The 20,339-nt window shown below is 49.8% G+C and overlaps 1 protein-coding gene across 1 annotated transcript in view; it reads right to left on the reverse strand.

The window, feature by feature from the left end:
- Nucleotides 1-20,339, reverse strand: part of LOC116974731 (collagen alpha-5(IV) chain-like) — a 170,388-nt gene that overhangs the window by 15,537 nt on the left and 134,512 nt on the right. Inside the window, exons 32-45 of the mRNA XM_033023446.1 lie at nucleotides 17,496-17,609; nucleotides 15,318-15,485; nucleotides 12,428-12,517; nucleotides 12,175-12,327; nucleotides 10,533-10,631; nucleotides 8,881-8,970; nucleotides 7,457-7,596; nucleotides 6,222-6,348; nucleotides 6,053-6,133; nucleotides 4,385-4,483; nucleotides 2,915-2,965; nucleotides 2,629-2,814; nucleotides 1,800-1,933; nucleotides 82-154 (exon numbers count right to left, since the gene is read on the reverse strand). Coding sequence (XP_032879337.1) covers nucleotides 82-154; nucleotides 1,800-1,933; nucleotides 2,629-2,814; nucleotides 2,915-2,965; nucleotides 4,385-4,483; nucleotides 6,053-6,133; nucleotides 6,222-6,348; nucleotides 7,457-7,596; nucleotides 8,881-8,970; nucleotides 10,533-10,631; nucleotides 12,175-12,327; nucleotides 12,428-12,517; nucleotides 15,318-15,485; nucleotides 17,496-17,609 — 1,605 coding nt within the window. The remainder of the gene's footprint in view (nucleotides 1-81; nucleotides 155-1,799; nucleotides 1,934-2,628; nucleotides 2,815-2,914; nucleotides 2,966-4,384; nucleotides 4,484-6,052; nucleotides 6,134-6,221; nucleotides 6,349-7,456; nucleotides 7,597-8,880; nucleotides 8,971-10,532; nucleotides 10,632-12,174; nucleotides 12,328-12,427; nucleotides 12,518-15,317; nucleotides 15,486-17,495; nucleotides 17,610-20,339) is intronic.

Consider the following 20,339-nt stretch of genomic DNA (forward strand, 5'->3'; position numbering starts at 1 on the left):
CAGCTCATATACACCTCTCCATTTATTGGTTATAACACCGCTATACCAGGACTACACAAGTTGAATAAATCAATAACTAACCAACAAAGCCTGGGACTCCATGAGGCCCTGAGTCACCCTTCAGTCCATGTGCTCCAGAGCGCCCGACGTTACCCTGTGGGGCCACAATGCATATTTAGTCACCCAGCATAGACCCCACCTCTAATTCATCGTACAAAATCATGAGAGGAATAGATCGGGTGAACACACAGAGTCTTTTGCCCAAAGTAGGGGAATTGAGAACCATAGGTTTAAGGTGAGGGGGGGGGGGGGAGATTTAATGGGAACCTGAGGGGTAAATTTTTTTACACAAAAGGGTGGTGGGTGTATGGAATAAGCTGCCGGAGTTGGTAGTTGGGGAGATATTATCACAATGTTTAAGAAACATTTAGACAGGTAAATGGATAGGATAGGTTTGGAGGGATATGGGCCAAAAGCAGGCAGGTGGGACTAGTGTAGATGGGCATGTTGGTTGGCATGGGCAAGTTGGGCCGAAGGGCCTGTTTCCACGCTGTAAGACTCTATGACTATATAGCAGTAATGCCACTTAGTTAACACTCTTGAGGTTAGCATGGGACAGTTAACTGCTGGAACTGTTATCTAATGATAGGGAACTTGTTACTAGCTGGCAGGCGCTTCACTGACCTGGACAAATTTACCCCGTCAGCTCAACACCTGCCTGGAAAGATAAATACGCTGTTTGGTCCCAGTGTGAAACATGGCAGGCAGGATCATAGATTCGGATAAGGGTTTTTCTGCACCTGATTTATTTCCTACCCATTAACGTTAATGGGTTGAGTTCCACAGTGCGGGCTGTCCAGAGGAGGCAGCTGGCTTGCAGGGTTGAAGCCACAGAGAACGCAACACAAAGGAACCAGATGAAGTGTGTGGGGGGGGGGGGGGGGGGGGGGGGAGATATAGGCCAAATGCGGGTGTATGGGACAAGGGGCATAGAAACATAGAACATAGAAACATAGAAAATAGGTGCAGGCGGAGGCCATTCGGCCCTTCGAGCCAGCACCGCCATTCATTGTGATCATGGTTGATCGTCCCCTATCAATAACCCGTGCCTGCCTTCCCCCCATATCCCTTGACTCCACTAGCCCCTAGAGCTCTATCAAACTCTCTCTTAAATCCATCCAGTGATTTGGCCTCCACTGCCCTCTGTGGCAGGGAATTCCATGAATTCACAACTCTCTGGGAGAAAACGTTTTTCAGTCTTAAATGACTGAGGTGAGTGTATTAAATGACTGAGGCATCTTGGTTGGCATGGATGAGTTGGGCTGAAGGGCCTGTTTCAGTGTTGCCTCTATGACTAACCCGTTGAGTCGTAGTGTTGGAGCCCGCAGAGCGTGCAGCCGAGAAGCACCAGTGTAGAGGGATATAGATCAAACATGGGCAAATGGGACTAGCTAAAATGGAGCATCTTGGTTGGCATGGGCCAGTTGGGCTGAAGGGCTCAGTGCTGACTAACCCATTGAGTTGCAGGGGTGGAGCCCACAGAGCGTGCATCCCAGATCCCAGATCCCAGTCTGTCATGGATCAAGCCAGAGGAATATAATGGCACCTGTGGAATTTCCACGACAAGGATTCATTGCCTGGAAAATGCAAGGACAGTGCACAGGGTGATGGTCCTGATGTTCCTGCTCGCCTGCACAATTCCAAACCCCTGATCATCATTTGCTTCCATTCCTTCCTCCCTCGTACGTTCCCCAGCTTCTTCATGGAGTTTAATTAGACCAAGCGTAACTGTAACTTACGGGCAATCCTGGGAAACCCAATTCTCCCTTCGGCCCAGAGTAGCCATGGTATCCTGGAGACCCCGGCTGGCCTTTGTCTCCTTTGCTCCCGTTGAATCCTGAAGTTCCTTGCAGCCCCGGTATACCAGGGTGCCCTGTAAAAGTAAGGTTCATCACTACTGACCATCCATACAAACCTCCGCATCTGATGGCTTGGAGATCACCAGGTTTACACTGAGCATTTATTTTACTCTACCCAATCCGACTTTGGTTTCAGGGCCCAATTCCAGCCAACAGAAAAATAAAGGCAGCACAGACGCGCAGTGATAAGAGTTGTTGCCTTACAGCTCCGGAGTCCTGGGTTCGATCCTGATTGAGGGTGCTATCTGTACAGAGTTTGTAAGGCATACCGAGGGAATGCTGCACTGTGGGAGGGAAGATACTACGGGATTGGCATAGTATGGAAGGGAAGATACTGTGGGATTGGCATAGTATGGAAGGGAAGATACGGAGGGAATGCCGCACTGTGGGAGGGAAGATACTGCGGGATTGGCATAGTATGGGAGGGAATATACGGAGGGATTGGCATAGTATGGAAGGGAAGATACTGCGGGATTGGCATAGTATGGAAGGGACAGTACTGAGGAAACCGAAGCACCCGGAGAAAACCCACGCGGTCACAGGGAAAACGTGCACACTCCACACAGACTGCACCTGTATTCAGGACCATGGCGCTCGGGCATAGTAGCTCTAATGTTGCCCCATTGTGCCGTCCATATGTTGTTTGTGTAAATGTAACAGTTCATCATCCCAGTGACTTTCAGCAGATAAATGACAGCCAGCTATTTACCTGGCAGACCTTGGTCTCCGGAAATGCCATTCTCTCCTTTGGGGCCCTCCAGAGCCCTGTTGGGTGGACCAGGGGGTCCTGGGTCGCCAGCGTTGCCTTTGCTGCCTATGAATCCATGTTCCCCTTTCCTGCCTGAAACTCCCGACGATCCAGGGAAACCCGGTAAGCCAATGTCACCCTTCACACCTGTTGACAGAAAATGCAATGCAATCAAGTGGGATGCAAATCATAAGAGGTTTTGAAGGTGAAAGAGGTGGCCTCATTGACCGAGGGAGCCTGCACTTACCCTTTGGTCCGGAATGTCCTGGTTGTCCAGGCATGTCTCTTCCCGGGAAACCTGGAATTCACAAAGAACGCATGCATTGGATTTCAGATAAAGGCATTCATAACAGCTGGGGTGTCTGCACTGTGATTGCCAGCCCTGACTGATTACTGCCAGGGTGTCTGTACTGTAACAGCCATTCATGACTGATGGGAGCCACGGTCTCTGTACTGTAATAGTCAGCTCTGACTGATTACTGCTAGGGTGTCTGTACTGCATCTGCCAGCCCTGATGGATTACAGTCACCCAAGATTAATTATAGCCAGGGTCTCTGTACTATAACAACCCATCCATGATCACAGCTGTACATGACTGATGACAGCCAGGATCTCTGTGCTATAATGCCACTGTCCCACTTAGGAAACCTGAACGGAAACCTCTGGAGACTTTGTGCCCCACCCAAGGTTTCCGTGCGGTTCCCGGAGGTTTTTGTCAGTCTCCCTAACTGCTTCCACTACCTGCAACCTCCGGCAACCACCTGCAACCTCCGGGAACCGCACGGAAACCTTGGGTGGGGCGCAAAGTCTCCAGAGGTTTCCGTTCAGGTTTCCTAAGTGGGACGGGCATCACAACCATCCATGCAGGATTACAACCTTCCATGCCTGATTACAGCCAGGGTGTACGTACTGTAACAGCCAGCCAGGTTACAGCTGTTGTCTGTACTATGTCCCAGCCTGGTACGAGATTCTGCATCCAGCCTGGAGTTCCTGGCAGTATGTAGTTGTTGGGAGCTGGGGCACAGAGCTGGGGTCAGGGCATAACTGTATCTAGGGCTTGGATAGTTCCTCTGTGTCAAATCTCTCAAAACTCTCTTAGAGTATCCCATCGTTCAAATAAAATCTGTAGTTTAGGAAGGAACTGCAGATGTTGGTTTAAACCGAAGATAGACACAAAAAGCTGGAGTAACTCAGCGGGACAGGCAACATCTCTGGAGAGAAGGAATGGGTGACGTTTCTGGTCGAGACCATCCTTCAGATTACCTAACTGAAAGAAATCTGTTCAATCACCACGTCTCTATGTTATAGTACCCACCCTCCCGGGGCTGTTCTTGCCCAAACTGCAGTAGGTACTAGTTACGTGAATGGGTAGATTGGGCTGGCAAGAAGCCACTCATCTCCTGGAGCCTGCCACTGCACTGTGTAATCATGACTGATCTGGGAGATTGCAACCTTCACATGGCCCACCCTGTTTCAACGAATGCAATCAACCTGACTGCACAAACAGAAGATGAAACGGAACAAGTTGGCTTACAATTGTAGGCTGTGCACGCCAAACGCAAGAAGAAGGAGAAGACCTGGCTGTAATCTCCTCCCATCCACCTGCGGTAACCTCCCAACCCTTGCTTGCTTAAGAGTCCACCTACTGCAGCCTTAAAATTAGTCACAGACCCTGCGTCTTAAAAAAATATGAAGGAACTTGTGTGGTTTTGGGTACCTGGATTGCCTTTTTCGCCAATGGCACCGGGAATTCCATCAAGACCTGTTGAGCCTTTCTCTCCCGGATCTCCTGGAGTTCCCGAAGGTCCTGTGGTACCTGCAACAAGACAAGGGATGAATAAGAGGAATAAGTTGGAAACAACGAGGCACGTCCACAAGCAAGTTCTGTATGGCAGGATGCACTGAAGTCACCAGCCCCTGTAGGTCCCAACATTACATTTCCATAGGGGGGCCGGGCGACGAGAGGAGAGCGTCATCGGTTCGTGGGGACTGCTCCAGTACTCCGAGCGTGCGGGTTGATCGGACTTTGGACGATGAACAATGGCGCAAAAAATGGTGGCGCCTGCATGTGTAATATGTCGGGGAAGTCCAGAACTAGGGGTCACAGTTTAAGGATAAGAGGGAAGTCTTTTAGGACCGAGATGAGAAAATCATTTTTTACGCAGAGAGTGGTGAACCTGTGGAATTCTCTGCCACAGAAGGTAGTTGAGGCCAGTTCATTGGCTATATTTAAGAGGGAGTTAGATGTGGCCCTTGTGGCTAAAGGGATCAGGGGGTATGGAGAGGGCAGGGATGGGATACTGAGTTGGATGATCAGCCATGATCATATTGAATGGCGGTGCAGGCTCGAAGGGCCGAATGGCCTACTCCTGCACCTATTTTCTATGTGCAAAAAGAATTTCACTGTGCAGTTCCATATGTGACGAATTGAACCACCATTGAACCATTGAAATATTCCTCCAAATTTGGAAATGTAACGTTGAGATTACGTTTCTGCCACAAGAAGCGATACAGGGGATGTTATATGGGCATGGGGTTTCTTACCCTTTGCCTCCTTTGGAAGTCCCATGGAGGTGCCCCCCTGCCTTGTGGCACAGGGTACAGGGGACCTGTGACAGGGCAACCATGGTAAGTATCTGCAGGCATATGGTCCCGGAAGGAGGTTGTGTTGTGTGGGAATCTCAAGTCATCTTGTGGAATCACAAGTGTGGGAATTGATTCCCGATGGAATCACAAATGTGGGAATCTTCCTGGATCAGTCCTTCCCATCTCCTACCCCTGTGCATTAGCAGCCACCCCACTGGAGGTGCACAGGAAGTTGCAATGATTGTGGATTGTACACTTACGCACCCATCCTTAATCATCTGAATAATAAGTGGGGATCATGTGACTGGAGCATGACCCAGTTTCCCGACCCTTCCACCCACCCCCCGCCCCCCCCATCCTTGCTCAGACCAGCCCTGTCTAAAGCCAGGAGCATCCACGCCCATGTGTATTGGGCCAAAGTGTGAGGGACCTTTCTCGTGCGTCTAACGTCCATCTCTTTCTAGTTTTATTTTGTTTCACAAAGATTTCTCAAGGAACAATAGAAGGTGATTCAGCACTCAAACCAGTTCGAAAGTTCACTCAAAAGATGGCACGAATCCATTTAGCTGCTGAACTTATGGCCAAAGTTAGTGACTGGACCAGGGACCACATTAACAGATGAGAATGGGCTTGAGGAGTCGTTTAATATTGGGGCAAGGAGTGAACAAATGCTGTGGGATTGAGGGACATAGGGAGGAAGTATAAGCACTGACTGGAAGAGCAGCTTGGCCATCTTTTGTGTCTGTGCGTAACTCGACATTGATGAAAGTATGAACTCTGGGTGGAACGGTGGAGATACCTGGTTGTCCTGGGATTCCAGAGAAGCCCTGTTCGCCCGGGAGTCCGACGCCACCTTTACTGCCGGGTAGTCCTGGATTACCTGGGGAAGTGATGGGATTCAGTCATGACCTGCTTTCATTCACAGCAACAAATACCTTCCTCCACACAACAGGGTAGGGTGAGGTTACCTGGAATTCCTGGTAGGCCCAAAGACCCCTTCGGCCCCGTTGGACCAAGCGTGCCCAGCAAGCCGGGAAAACCAGAATTACCCGTCAGTCCTGGATCACCTGGAAAACCTGGCAACCCCGGATCTCCCTGTTGGACAAAGAATCTGGTCAGTGGCACTCATCACCTTGATGTGGGACCACAATAAGTACGGAGAATGGGGATTGATGAGGGGGTGGTTGGTGAGAGCGGGAACAGGTCGGGGTCGGGAGTAATGGGTGGGTTCTTCATGGGGTTGGAGAGGAGGGTGTTGGAGAGGGAGCATGGGTTTTGGGAGAGGGATGGGGGTGTTAATGAGGGAACTGGAGGGGAAGGCGTTGGCGTGAGGTGGGAGCTTGGTGAGAGGATGAAAGGTTTGGCGGGAGGGAGAGGAAGATTAGTAAGGACGAAGGGCGGGCGAGCTGGAGAGAGATGACGGGTTTGAGAGCGAAGAGGGTGGTTAGTGAGTGGGAGAAGGCAGAAGGTTGATGAGTGGGATGAAGGGTTGGTTGAGAGGAGGGCCCTGAGGGAATCGGATGGGAGTTTGGTGAGGTGGGTGATGAAGATGGCGAGGAGGTGGGAGTTGGTGGGGTGAGGAGGTGGTGAGAAGGTGAGAGGTTTACCGCGTGGGTGACTGGCTGTTGAGGGTGGGTTGGTGAGGGGATTGGAGGGGGGAGTGTTGAGGGGAATGACTTGTCGGTGAGGAGTGGATTGGAGGAGGTTGCTGAGGGGGATGTGGAATGGCTAGATGATGGGAAAGAGGGGAGACAGGTGATGGAGTTGGTCAGGGGAGTGGCTTGGTGATGAGAATTTGGCGAGGGGATTGGAGGGGAGGGTTGGTGATTTGGGAGATGGAGTTTGGTGAAGGGCTCTGTCCTGACCCTGGGGTTTCCCCTCAACAAGCAGCAGTGGGAGTGGAGTCAGCATGGAGCATTTGGTCGGCCAGTGTTACACCATTGCTCATCGTTTTGCTACTGGTTTTGTCAGTTGGGTTTGACCAACTCAATGGATGCCAATTGATTGCACTGCATTATGTGGCCCACCCTAGGCTTCAGTCACCCCTCCCAGTCAGGGGTTATTGGGAGCAGACAGGAGAATGGGTTTGAGAGAGAAAGATAGATCAGCCATGATTGAATGGCGGAGTAGACTTGATGGGCCAAATGGCTTACAGTTTATGACCATATGAACCCCCTCTCTTTCCTCACTGGGCCGCACTCACCTTATGACCTCGTTCACCTGGGATCCCATATCCTGGCCGACCAGCATCTCCCTTTATACCTTTCTCCCCGCTCACCCCAGGAAAGCCAGGGTTGCCTGGCTTTCCCGTGTTCCCCAGGAGTCCGGCAGGTCCTGTGGTACCTGAGGAGACAGTGCAAAACTATTAGAATCCCTACGGTTCAAACACTCAAAGCTCCTCACGGAATTCACATCCTGAAGGCAATCTCCTTGCTCCACGAAAACGTCAGCGAGTTGCCGGGGCTGGAAGTCAGACTGGCTGACTGTGATGCAGACCAGGTTGATCGGGCAAAGCTCTTTTACCCTGGGCATGGGTGGCCTTCCGGGACGAGGTACCTGGGAGCTGCCAGCATCCTTCCCTTGTCCGCAGCTCCACATTCTCACCCACTACATGTATGTGAGATGTCCCAGCTGAGAAGAGCAGCACCAGTTCCCAGTCTCTGTAGATTATGGGTGTTGACTTCCTGGCCCAGGACCCGAGTAGGTAATCCAGGAAGCACCGTCCTCTACGAAGGGCAGTACTGAAAAAGTACGTCAATGGGAGGGGGCAGTGCTGAGGCAGCGTCACACTGTGGGTGGTGCAATACTGAGGGAGTGCCCTGTCTGAGGGGTGATACTGAGCAAACACCTCACACCATGTTGTGAGAAAACATTGTGGGAAGAGCAGTACTGAGGGAGAAGCCACACCATCGGATGTGTTGCACAGTAGACAATATCCTCTTTAGAAACAAGATCACGCAATATCTAGACACAAGGAACTGAAAATGTTGGAATCATGCGTATATCGCAAAGTGCTGGAGTAACTGAGCTGGCCAGACAGCATCTCTGGAGGATATGAACTGGCGATGTTTTCAGATGAAGAGAGGCCCTAGGCTATTCCACTTGTGAGGCCCCTCCCAACCCCCTATGAGAGGCCACACCCAATCAGCCTATGAAGCCCATAGGTAAATCCGGCTCTGCCGAGGCCCCCCCCCCCAGATCTCGAGACCCTAAGCTTAAGCTTGTGAAGCTTATACGTAAATACGGCCCTGGATGTTTTGGGAAGTCAGGTATCCATGTTCTCCCGAGATGCTGCCCTGACCTGCTGAGTTGTTCCCACAATATCTGTCGAAGAGGTTCAGCGGAATTCTCACCACTGACCCGGTCATTATTTGTTGCTGAATCAGAATCTGGTCAGTATGGTATCGCTGTTTGTGAGATTTTTCTGTGTATTCGTTGGCACGTCTCATCATTTGCAAAATTCCTTCTGCGAGGTATGTTTGGGTTGCGATAGGTGGTGGGAGGTGCTGGTTAATTGTAGAACCTTTCCTTGTGTTAGTATAGAAGAGTCAATCAGATCTAACCATGCACAGTGACCGGAGACTGAACGAGAGCCTGTGTCTTGATCAAAACATCTCGCAAAATTACCTGGATAGCCCATTTCTCCGATCGATCCTTTCTCTCCAGGGAATCCCGAGGACCCTGGTTCTCCTGGACTTCCGGGATCACCCACTGACCCTGCAAGAGCAAGACTTTGTCAGGATACTCTCGGCTCCCTACTTTGGCTTGGTTACCTCGCCCTTGGCCAACGACGGACAATACATCTCGCATGGCAATACACGGGTGGGACCTGTAGCTGCGACTGTTCCTCAGAGGAGATAACCCTCTGTCTCTCCTCCCTAAAGCAGGGTGCTCGGCCAAACACAGCCTCCTCATGGGTGGGGTCAGGGGCCTTGGATAAATCGGTCGCACCAGCATGGGCCACAATGGGCACCTCCAGTAGACACCAACCATTTGGGGACCAGGTAGATGAAGGGTCTCCCTCCCCTCCCCTCCCCCTCTCCCTCTGCCTCTTCCTCTCTCTCTCCCTCCCTCTCACTTTCTGATTCTACATATTTCTTTTTTTTAAAATATTTTTATTAGAAGCATATGTACAAATAATCGTGAGCACCAATTTAATTACAAATTTCTTACACAGCTTCGATTTTTTTTTAAAGAGTAAAGATAAAGGGAGAACGAGATGAGAGAAAGTGATAGAGAGAGAGGAGGAAGAGGGGAAAAAAGGAGACACAGAGATAAACTACCAATAACAAGAATATGGAGATAGATCCGGGATCTGTTGAGTGTAACTATTTATCTTGTCCCAAACTCAGGTTTCCACCCCTGATTCTGTGTTAAACCAATTTACCTTTTCAAATATTCAATATAATGGAGACCATATTCTAACAAAAAGTTCTGGTTTGTCAATTAAGACAAGTCTTATTTTTTCCAAATGCAAGGTCTCAGTCATTTCCGTAACCCACATTCTAATTGTAGGGGGCCTTTAAATATTTCTTACTCTCCACTCTCTCCCTCCCTCTTACTTTCTATCCATCGCTTTTTCTGTTCCTCTTTCTGCCCTCTCTGTCCACTCCTCCCTCTTTCTGCCCCTACTCCCTCTCTTCTTCCACGCCCTTTCCATCTCTCTCTCTCTCTCTCTCTCTCTCTGTCTGTCTGTCTTTTCTTCATCCATGCAAACTTTATTTAACAGTGCACTGCAATTGTAGATGGGGGTCACATCATGATTGCAATAGATCTGAGACCTCTCTCCCCCCTCCCCCCCCCCCCCAACGCCTCCCGTGCTGGGACCAATCCTGACTGCAGGGTTGCCGGCACCAGCGTGCTGCCGTTAATGCAGTCGGCATTGAAGGTCCAGTATAAATCTTGCCCAGATAATAATAATAATAATGGATGGGATTTATATAGCGCCTTTCTAATACTCAAGGCGCTTTACATCGCATTATTCATTCACTCCTCAGTCACACTCGGTGGTGGTAAGCTACTTCTGTAGCCACAGCTGCCCTGGGGCAGACTGACGGAAGCGTGGCTGCCAATCTGCGCCTACGGCCCCTCCGACCACCACCAATCACTCACACACATTCACACACAGGCAAAGGTGGGTGAAGTGTCTTGCCAAAGGACACAACGACAGTATGCACTCCAAGCGGGATTCGAACCGGCTACCTTCCGGTTGCCAGCCGAACACTTAACCCATTGTGCCATCTGTCGTCCCAAAATGCTCCAGCATTCCAGTTCCTTACCTGACTGTCCTGGTAATCCAGACTCGCCATCTTTTCCTGGCATTCCGGGCTCGCCGGGAATGCCTTGGTAACCCTTGGTTCCTGGAAAACCACTCTTCCCTGGGGAAGAACAACGGTCATAATTTAAGCAGTCGGGACCATGAAGGGGCACTAGTGACTAAGTGAAGTACATTCAGTGGCAAAGTACCATAGATCACTGTTCAATGAAGTCAGTAAACTGAGCTCCATGCAGTCATGGGAAAGGAGCAGGGGAATGAACTGATGGAGCCAGTATAGACTCTGTGGGCCAAATGGCCTCCCCTAGTGCAGTCATTGGTGGTTGGCTGTGTTACACCCTCGCCTCTTGAGTCAGAAATTCTGGATCCAAGTCCAACTCCAGCACGGTGGCACCAGAGTAGAGTTGCTGGCTGATAGCGCCAGGGATCCAGGTTCGATTCTCACAATGGGTGCTGTCTGTACGGAGTTTGTATGCTCTCCCCGTTACCTTGGTGGGTTTCCAATGGGATCTCGAGGTGGAAGGTTGCAACCTTCACGTGGTCCGCCCTGTTTCGACTAATGCAATCAACTCGACGTGCACAAACAGAAGATCAAATAGAACAAGTTGTCCTCCAACTTTAGGCTGTGCACGCCACACGAGAGAAGACGAAGAAATGGGATCTCTGGTTTCCTCCCACACTCCAAAGACGGACAGGTTTGTAGGTTAATGGGTGTGAAATAATTGTAAATTGTCACTGGTTGGTGTGTTGGATAGTGCTAGTGTGTGGTGATCGCTGGTCGGCGTGGACTTGGTGGACCTAAGGGCCTGTTTCCGCGCTGTATCTCTAAACTAAACTATCCGGGGATGAGCTCAGAAACCTTTGTAGAATAGTGAGGAAGCACTGTGGGAGGGGCAATACTAGGTTGCTGCCAAGAGCGGAACTCACTATCAAAACATGGAGGGGACGGGGGACACATTTGTTTGGCGGCCGCGCGCGCGCGCATGCACACACACACACACGCGCGCGCGCGAGGCTTCGGAGGCTCAATCCAGTGCTAAATACAGCTCAACTGAGCCTGTCTCACCGGGTTAACTACAGCCCTGTCTCGAGTGACGGGATACCAATGCTGCTTCTCCACGCTGGCCCTATTTCCCGCAAGCCCAGGCAGGTTAACCTGGCGGGGATGTCGCCCACCTCTCATAACATGTGCATGGGGGGGACATGTCCCCCTTGCCCCCCCCCCCCCGTGTTTTCCGCCCCTGGTTGCTGCACTGTCAGAGTGGGCAGTACCGAGGGAGTGTTGCACCCTGGGGGGGGGGGGGGGGGGGGGGGCAGCCCTGAGGAAGTGTCACACTGTAGTAGGGACAGCACTGAGGGAGTGTCACACTGTGAATGGAGTAGTAGAGGGGGTGCCCCATTGTGGAATGGGCAGCAATAAAGGATCATTGAACTGTGAGAGGGGCAATGCTGTGTTGTAAAGCCCCCAATGTTAACAGAACGCTCAATGTACAATGGTAACGTCAATGCAGGTCAATTCACATTATGGTGAGGCCAAGTAGATAGAATGTGTGATTCATTTCAAAGTGTTGACATACCAATGTACACAGATATACACAGTACTTGCATGCCTGTTTGCATTCACTGTCCTGTGATGTGTTCTTTACCTGGCACCCCAATGTCTCCTTTTTGGCCTTTCATTTTCTCCATTTCGTGCTTGTCCAACACACCCGGCTGTCCCGCCAAACCAGTTTCCCCCTTCGTGCCTTTCTCGCCCGTGCTGCCTGGGGTCCCAGGGAAGCCCGGCAAACCTGGGTTACCTAAGGAGACAAAGCAGTTCAGAAGACAACTCAAGTGCCATGGTCAGTGTGTGGTCACTACCGCTGGCTGAAATCCCTGCTGTAAGTAGTCAGCACTAACCTTCGGTACCCGACACTCCCAGGCTCCCTGGAACTCCTGGAATACCTTGGCCTCCAGGGGCACCCATGACCCCCATTTCTCCTTTTGGACCTGTGAATGGGAGAACGGTCAGAAAATTAGAATGTAGGACCAGCATTAGCAACGAAAAGAAAAACATGCCAAGACATATTGCTTCTCGGTGTTGGGAGTGACCCAACTGCAGACTAACAATCCTTGTGGTGAGTGGAGAGATCCGATAGTCAATGCCGAGTCCCAATTGCATCCTGAGTGCCTACCCGCTTCCGGATTCAGTGGAGATCAGACTCTGGGAAACCCTCCTACCAAGCCTTGTCATTGTCTCAATGCTTGAGGAGATTCCCACAAACATCAGCTTGGTCAATGCAGTAGAGTTGGTGCAAAATGCAGTGCTGGTGGTGATCTCCCAACTCACCCGTGACAGCTAACAACTGATTCACAAAACGTTACACAGGGCCTCGTTATGGAAACATTGGATGGTTTTGGAAGGAACAATTATCACCATAAACTAGCTGGGAATGCAGGACAAGAGACTAACCAGTCTGAAGAAGGGTCTCAACCCGAAACGTCACCCATTCCTTCTCTCCATAGATGCTGCCTGCCCTGCTGAGTTACACCAGCTTTTTGTGTCTATCTTCGGTTTAAACCAGCATCTGCAGTTCCTCCTTACACAGACCCTTGTTAGGGATTGGGGGATGTGATGGTTAACAGATTTTTGTGGGTGGTGGGATGGATTCATGCTCAACCTTTAGAGGTCACTGATCAAGCCCTGGATGTGGTTCTGGGTCCTGCTCTGGCAGGGGTGGAAAACCCGGGGGGGCCAGAGGGGACAAGTCCCCCCCATGTTTTGAGAGGCGGGGGACATAGTTTTTGTGATTCCGTTTTTAAAATCTCCGCTTTCCGTGAGGCAGTGGGGGTGGGACTGATGATCGAGGGCGCGATGATTGGAGGAGGGAGGAGTGGGAGACTGAGGATAGAGTGCAGTGATTGGAGGAGGGAGACGTGGCACAGACCTGCACCTCATCCGCAGGCAGGATCGATCCCGGCCGGCTCTCTGGCGCTGTCCCGAGTGTCCCCCCCCCCACTGGTAGCCAGAGACGTCGGGAGTCAGACGGGAGCTGTACCCCAGGCCCACAGCCAGCGCAGAGAAACAGCACTAAACCCAGCTCAACTCTTCCTGTCCCGCCAAGTGAACGTACAACCCTGGATGGGCTTGCGGGAAATATGGCCAGCGTGGAGAAGCAGCGCTGGTATCCCGTCAGTCCAGACAGGGCTGTTGGTTAACCCGGTGAGACAGGCAGAGTTGAGCTGCATTTAGCGCTGGATTGAGCCTCCGAAGCCGCGCGCGCGCGCGTGTGTGTGTGTGTGTGTGTGTGTGTGTGTGTGTGTGTGTGTGTGTGTGTGTGTGTGTGCGTGTGTGTGCGCGCGTGTGTGTGTGTGAGCGTGCGCGCGTGGCCGCCAAAGGTTTGTGTCCCCCGTCCCCTCCATGTTTTGATAGCGAGTTCCGCTCTTGTGCTCTGGGATGTCACAGCCTGGGAAAGAGTGTGGAGTAGTCCCCAGGATGATGAACTTTGCTTCTATGGAGAGACTGGAGCTGCTGGGATATCTTTCGTAGGAACAGAGATAGGCATGGGAGGATTTAATGGAGGCGTTTGAAATCAGGAAGGGTTTTACTGGTGTAAATGAGGGGAATCTGATTCCAAGAGCGGAAGATTGGGTAACCAGACATGGAGTGAAGGGGATCAGCTGAAGTAGCAGTAGGGGAGAGGAGAGGAGATGCCTTTATGCAGTGAGTTGCTGTGGTCTGTTGAACGACCACATGGGTTTTCTCCGGGTTACCTCCCACACACCAAAGACGTACAGGTTTGAAGGTTAATTGGCTTTGGTAAAATTGTAAAATGTCCTTAGTGTGTCGAGTAGTGCTAGTGTACGGGGATTACTGGTCGGCGCAGACTCGGTGAGCCGAAGGGCCTGTTTCCATGTTGTATCTCTAAACTAAACAAAAAAAAACTCTTTCTCACTTGCTTAGGCTCCAAAGGCACCCCATTCTGCCATGGGTTTCCATAGCTTTGGATCTATGTTGGGATCCTACAGGAATTAGTTGGTTAACCTATGAGGAGCGTTTGTCGGCACTGGGCCTGTACTGGCTGGAATTTAGAGGAATGGGGGGAGGGGACCTCACTGAAACATACAGGATAGTGAAAGGTTTGGAAAGAGTGGAAGTGGAGAGGATGTCTCCACTAGTGGGAGAGTCGAGGAATAGAGGTCATAGCCTCAGAATTAAAGGACGTTCTTTTACAAAGGAGATGAGGAGAAATTTATTTAACCAGAGGGTGGTGAATCTGTGGAATTCTCTGCCACAGAAGGCTGCGTAGGCCAAGTCAGTGGATATTTTTTAAGGCAGAAATAGATAGATTCTTGATTAGTACAGGTGTCAGAGGTTATCGAGAGAAGGCAGGAGAATGGGGTCAGGAGGAAGAGAAAGATCAGCCATGATTGAATGGCAGAGTAGACTTGTTGAGCCAAATGGCCTAATTCTACTCCTATTCCTTACAACCATATAACAACCATATAACAATTACAGCACGGAAACAGGCCATCTCGGCCCTTCTAATCCGTGCTGAACACTTATTCTCCCCTAGTCCCATCTACCTGCACTCAGACCATAACCCTCCATTCCTCTCCCGTCCATATAACTATCCAATTTATTTTTAAATGATAAAATCGAACCTGCCTCCACCACCTCCACTGGAAGCTCATTCCACACAGCTACCACTCTCAGAGTAAAACAACCTTATGACCATATGATCATTTTGCATTGCAGTCCAGCAGTGAGCAACAGCAATGAGGGAGTGTTTTGCCAACCATCGCTTACCTTGTAATCCAGGAAGTCCATCTCTGCCCGATGTCCCGACCTGGCCTGGGAAACCTGGGGGGCCGGGGAGACCTTTTAGGCCCGTGAACCCCCTCTCTCCCTGTGGACCCGGGATGTCCAGGCCTGGGAAACCAGGGTCTCCCTTGGTTCCAGGGGGTCCAAGGTTTCCTATAGATTAGAAAGAATGATTATTACACCTTCCAAGGAGTATTGCACAGAAATATAGACATTATTACAAATGATTGTCATGCATCTCACCCGATCCTCTATACAATATTCCTTTATACAATATATCCTTTCCAGAACTGGACCTGACTCTCTCTGATCATTTTTCTCTCTCCCTATTTTCCCTTCCTTTGCAATTTGGGTCAGCTAATACTGGCCAGACATGTACAGTAAACATTATAAATGCTGATGTGCAGAAAGGCCTTGGAGACAAATTCAGAGTTCCCCGAAAATGAAGTCAAAGGTGAGACCACACCTGGAGTATTGCGTACAGTTTTGGTCTCCTAATCTGAGGAAAGACATTCTTGCCATAGAGGGAGTACAGAGAAGGTTCACCAGACTGATTCCCGGGATGGCAGGACTTTCATATGAAGAAAGACTGGATAGACTCGGCTTGCACTCGCTAGAATTTAGAAGATTGAGGGGGGAATCTTATAGAAACGTACAAAATTCTTAAGGGGTTGGACAGGCTAGATGCAGGAAGATTATTCCCGATGTTGGGGAAGTCCAGAACAAGGGGTCACAGTTTAAGGATAAGAGGGAAGTCTTTTCGGACCGAGATGAGAAAATCATTTTTTACACAGAGAGTGGTGATCACTCGGGATCAGGGGGTATGGAGAGAAGGTAGGTATGGGATACTGAGTTGGATGATCGGCCATGATCATATTGAATGGTGGTGCAGGCTCGAAGGGTCGAATGGCCTACTCCTGCACCTATTTTCTATGTTTCTATATGGTGGTGAGGAAGGCAGTTAGCAGAAGAAGGCTAACTACCTTCATAGATAAATGCATTGAGTTGTGACATCATGTTTCAAGGCATTGGTGAGTTTGTGTGCAGTTCTGGTTACCTGCTGAAAGGGTGTAGTGGTGGTCGAAAAATGCAGGAGAGATTCACCAAGATATTGCTTGAATAGTTACAAGGAGAGATTGGATTAGCTGGGATCGTTCTCACTGGAGTGCAAGAAGGTGAGGGCTTTATAAAGTTATGAGAGATGTAGATAAATAGATGGACACAGGGTTTTTCCAAGAGTGAGAGTCCAAAACTAGAGGACATAGGTTTAAGATGAGAGAAAAAAGATTTAAAGAAGATCAGAGGGGGCAGTTTTTTCACACAGTAGGTGATGGTGTATGGAACAAGCTGCCAGATGACGTGGGACAGAAATATATAATCATAGCAATTAAATAAATATTTGGAGAGGTATCTAGACAGGAAAGGAATGGAAGGATATGGGCCATATACATGAAAATAAGGTATCATAGACGGGCATCTTGGTTAATATGGAGGAGTTGGGCTTGCTTCTATGCTCTGTGTTATGACTTCGACCGCTCCTCTCTTCATGGTGGCTCAGTAGGTGTGTCTGGCAGAATGGTGCTGGTTCAAACTCTGCTCCAGGGACTTGAACTCAGGCATTCAACACCCCCGCTGGGTCTTCTAGGTGTCAGATACCAAACCGCATTCTTGCTTCCCCTCTCATCACCACAGAGAGAGCACGAGTTCTCGAGATACACTGCCCAATATTAGTAGCCCAAAGGTGACCCCCCCCCTGAGGCATGATGCTGTTCACTATCACCGCCTCATCCACGGGCTCTTGCTGCCTGCAAACAGCATTCTACAATGGCCCTTGTTTTAGGCGGCACGGTGGTGGAGTTGCTGCCTTGCAGCGCCAGAGACCCAGGTTCGATCCTGATCACGGGTGCTGTCTATGCGGAGTTTGTACGTTCTCCACGTGACTGAGTGGATTGTGCTTCGGTTTCCTCCAACACTCCAAAGATGGTTAATTTGGCTTCTGTAAATTGTAAACAGTCCCTAGTGTGTAGGATAATGCTTGTATATGTGGATCGCTGGTTGGTGCCAAGTCTGTGACCAAAGGGCCCGTATACTCTATTTTAAACTGAAGCTTCCACTGATGGCTATGAGCGGCTGTGAAGGTGTGGTACACAAGGTGGCACATACCTAACGGGCCGGATGGTCCACGTGGTCCTGGCTCGCCCGGTCGGCCTGGCAACCCACTTCCCGGAGGTCCTGGAGGTCCTGGACGGCCCGGAGCACCTCTTGTACCAATGTTACCTGCAAGAAGAAAGAAACCAGACACGGATGTGAAGGTGGCTTGTGGATAATTTTCGTGGACCGTCCAAGCAGGAATCTAATTGCCTAAGATAGACACAAAAAGCTGGTGTAACTCAGCGGGTCAGGCAGCATCTCTGGAGTAAAGGAAGCTCGAGACCCTTCGTCAGACTGAGAGTCAGAGGAGAGGGAAACTAGAGGCACGAACAGCAACAGAACAAAGCAGACGGCACCGATTGGCCAAAGAGCCCACAATGCTCCATTGTTGGCTGAGGAGGAGGTGAAAATGAAGGGATATGAACAGTGAAACGAGCAAAAGGATTTGAGTATAGGAGTAGGGAGGTTCGACTGCAGTTGTACAGGGTCTTGGTGAGACCACACCTGGAGTATTGCATTCAGTTTCCAAATCTGAGGAAAGACATTCTTGCCATTAGTACAGAGAAGGTTCACCAGACTGATTCCTGGGATGGCAGGACTTTCATATGAAGAAAGACTGGATAGACTCAGCTTGTACTCGCTAGAATTTAGAAGATTGAGGGGGGATCTTATAGAAACTTACACATTTCTTAAGGGGTTGGACAGGCTAGATGCAGGAAGATTGTTCCTGATGTTGGGGAAGTGCAGGGCAAGGGGTCACAGTTTAAGGATAAAGGGGAAATCCTTTAGGACCGAGATGAGAAAAACATTTTTTTACACAGAGAGTGGTGAATCTCTGGAATTCTCTGCCACAGAAGGTAGTTGAGGCCAGTTCATTGGCTATATTTAAGAGGGAATTAGATGTGGCCCTTGTGGCTAAAGGGATCAGGGGGTATGGAGAGAAGGTACAGGATACTGAGTTGGATAATCAGCCATGATCACATTGAATGGCGGTGCAGGCTTGAAGGGCCGAATGGCCTACTCCTACACCTATTATCTGTTTCTATGGTCTAAGACAACTGGGGTGGGGGAGGGACGGGGAGAGAAGGAACACACGGGTTACTTGAAATCAATATTCATACCGCTGGGTTGTAAGCTGCCCAAATGAAATATGAGATGCTGATCACTTGACTGTGGCAGTCACGTAGACCCCCTCCCCCCACATCCTGGCAGCACAATGATCAGGGACTCAACTGGACGCGTCGCATGAAAACCAGGGGGTAGCGCGGAGGTCAGAGAATCCTGTGGTGACTCACCACCGACACCCCAAGGCCCCCCTTGATCTACAAAGCATAATTCAGGAATGCTGCAACAAATCACAGAAGGGACAACACCATCCAGGACATATCCCACCTCACATTTCGCTTGGGCAGCTTGTAACCCAGTAGTATGAACGCTAATTTCACGTAACCCCTGCAGTCCCTCTCTCCCCCATCCCCCACCCTAATTATCCTACAAGTTGCACTGTTCACATCCTTTGTTATCACCCCTTCCCCAGCCAACAATGGGCCATTATGGACTCCACCTTTCCTTGGTCATCTGTTGCCAGCCCGGCTTTGTTCTGGCCTTTTCTTACCTGCAGCTCCCTCCCCTCTACTTTCAGTCTAAAGGAGGGTCCCAACCCGAAACGTCACCCATTAGTTTTTCTCCCGAGATGCTGCCTGCCCCACTGAGTTACTCCAGCCCCTTGTGACCATCCAGGACAAAGCAACTCACTTGGTTGGCGCCTCACCCGCCACCCCAAATACACCCTCCCTCCGCCACACAGTGGCCAACGAGTTTGATCACTGCTATCTGTAACAATATGTAATATCTGTATCAGCACTGACCAGGGCATAAACCCAGAGATGATCTAAAAAAGTGTGCAGTGAAAGCCATTGACAGATAGGGCCGCAAACCTGGGAGTTTTACCCAGCACAGACCCTCCCTGGCTCAGCCAATACCCCCATTTGAAATGCCTTATAGCCTGTTTTAAAAAAATATATTTTAATTAGATGCAAACACATATTACAGTATAAACATTTCATGTATATCAGTCGTACATTGTTAATGTTATCAATTGTGGATTGGTTCTGCTTCTAGTTTTTTTTTTTAAAGATAGGAAGTAAGAGAGAAAGAGGAAAGAAAACTCACAAATGTCAAGATTTAATAAAAAATGGAATGGTTTACTAATAATACATCTTTGCAGATTCAGATTCAGATTCAACTTTAATTGTCATTGTCAGTGTACAGTACAGAGACAACAAAATGCAGTTAGCATCTCCCTGGAAGAGCGACATAGAATATGATTTCAATAAATAAAACTATTTACATGTATACAGACATAGTGTTTTTCCTGTGGGAGGAGTGTCCGGGGGGGGGGGGGGTGGGGGGTGATTGGCAGTCACAGAGGTACATTGTTGAGTAGTGTAGGTACATTGTTGAGATAGGTTCGTGGATTATGAAGTATAATTTTTAATCTAACCCTGAGTTCAAGCTTAGGTTAGGTCCCCGTGCTGGACCGATCTACCCCTTCAAATAGTCAATGAATGGAGACCATATTCTAACAAAAAGTTCTTGTTTGTCCATTGAGACAAATCTGATTCTTTCCAGGTGTAGGGTCTCCGACATTTCCATAATCCACATTTTAATTGTGGGGGTTCGTGTAGCCTGTTTTAAATTAAAGGTGCTCCACTGCCGGGCTGTAGTAAGAGCCGGCAGTGGAACCAGGATCCCGCTCGGAGAAGGAAGCCTGTGAGCCTCTGATGCCTGGGAATGTACAAGAAGGATGGAGGGAGTTGGCAATGGCGGTGGACGCTGTACACTGGACACAACGCC

This window comes from Amblyraja radiata, chromosome 6, assembly GCF_010909765.2.
Source record: "Amblyraja radiata isolate CabotCenter1 chromosome 6, sAmbRad1.1.pri, whole genome shotgun sequence".
NCBI classification, from domain to species: Eukaryota; Metazoa; Chordata; class Chondrichthyes; order Rajiformes; family Rajidae; genus Amblyraja; species Amblyraja radiata.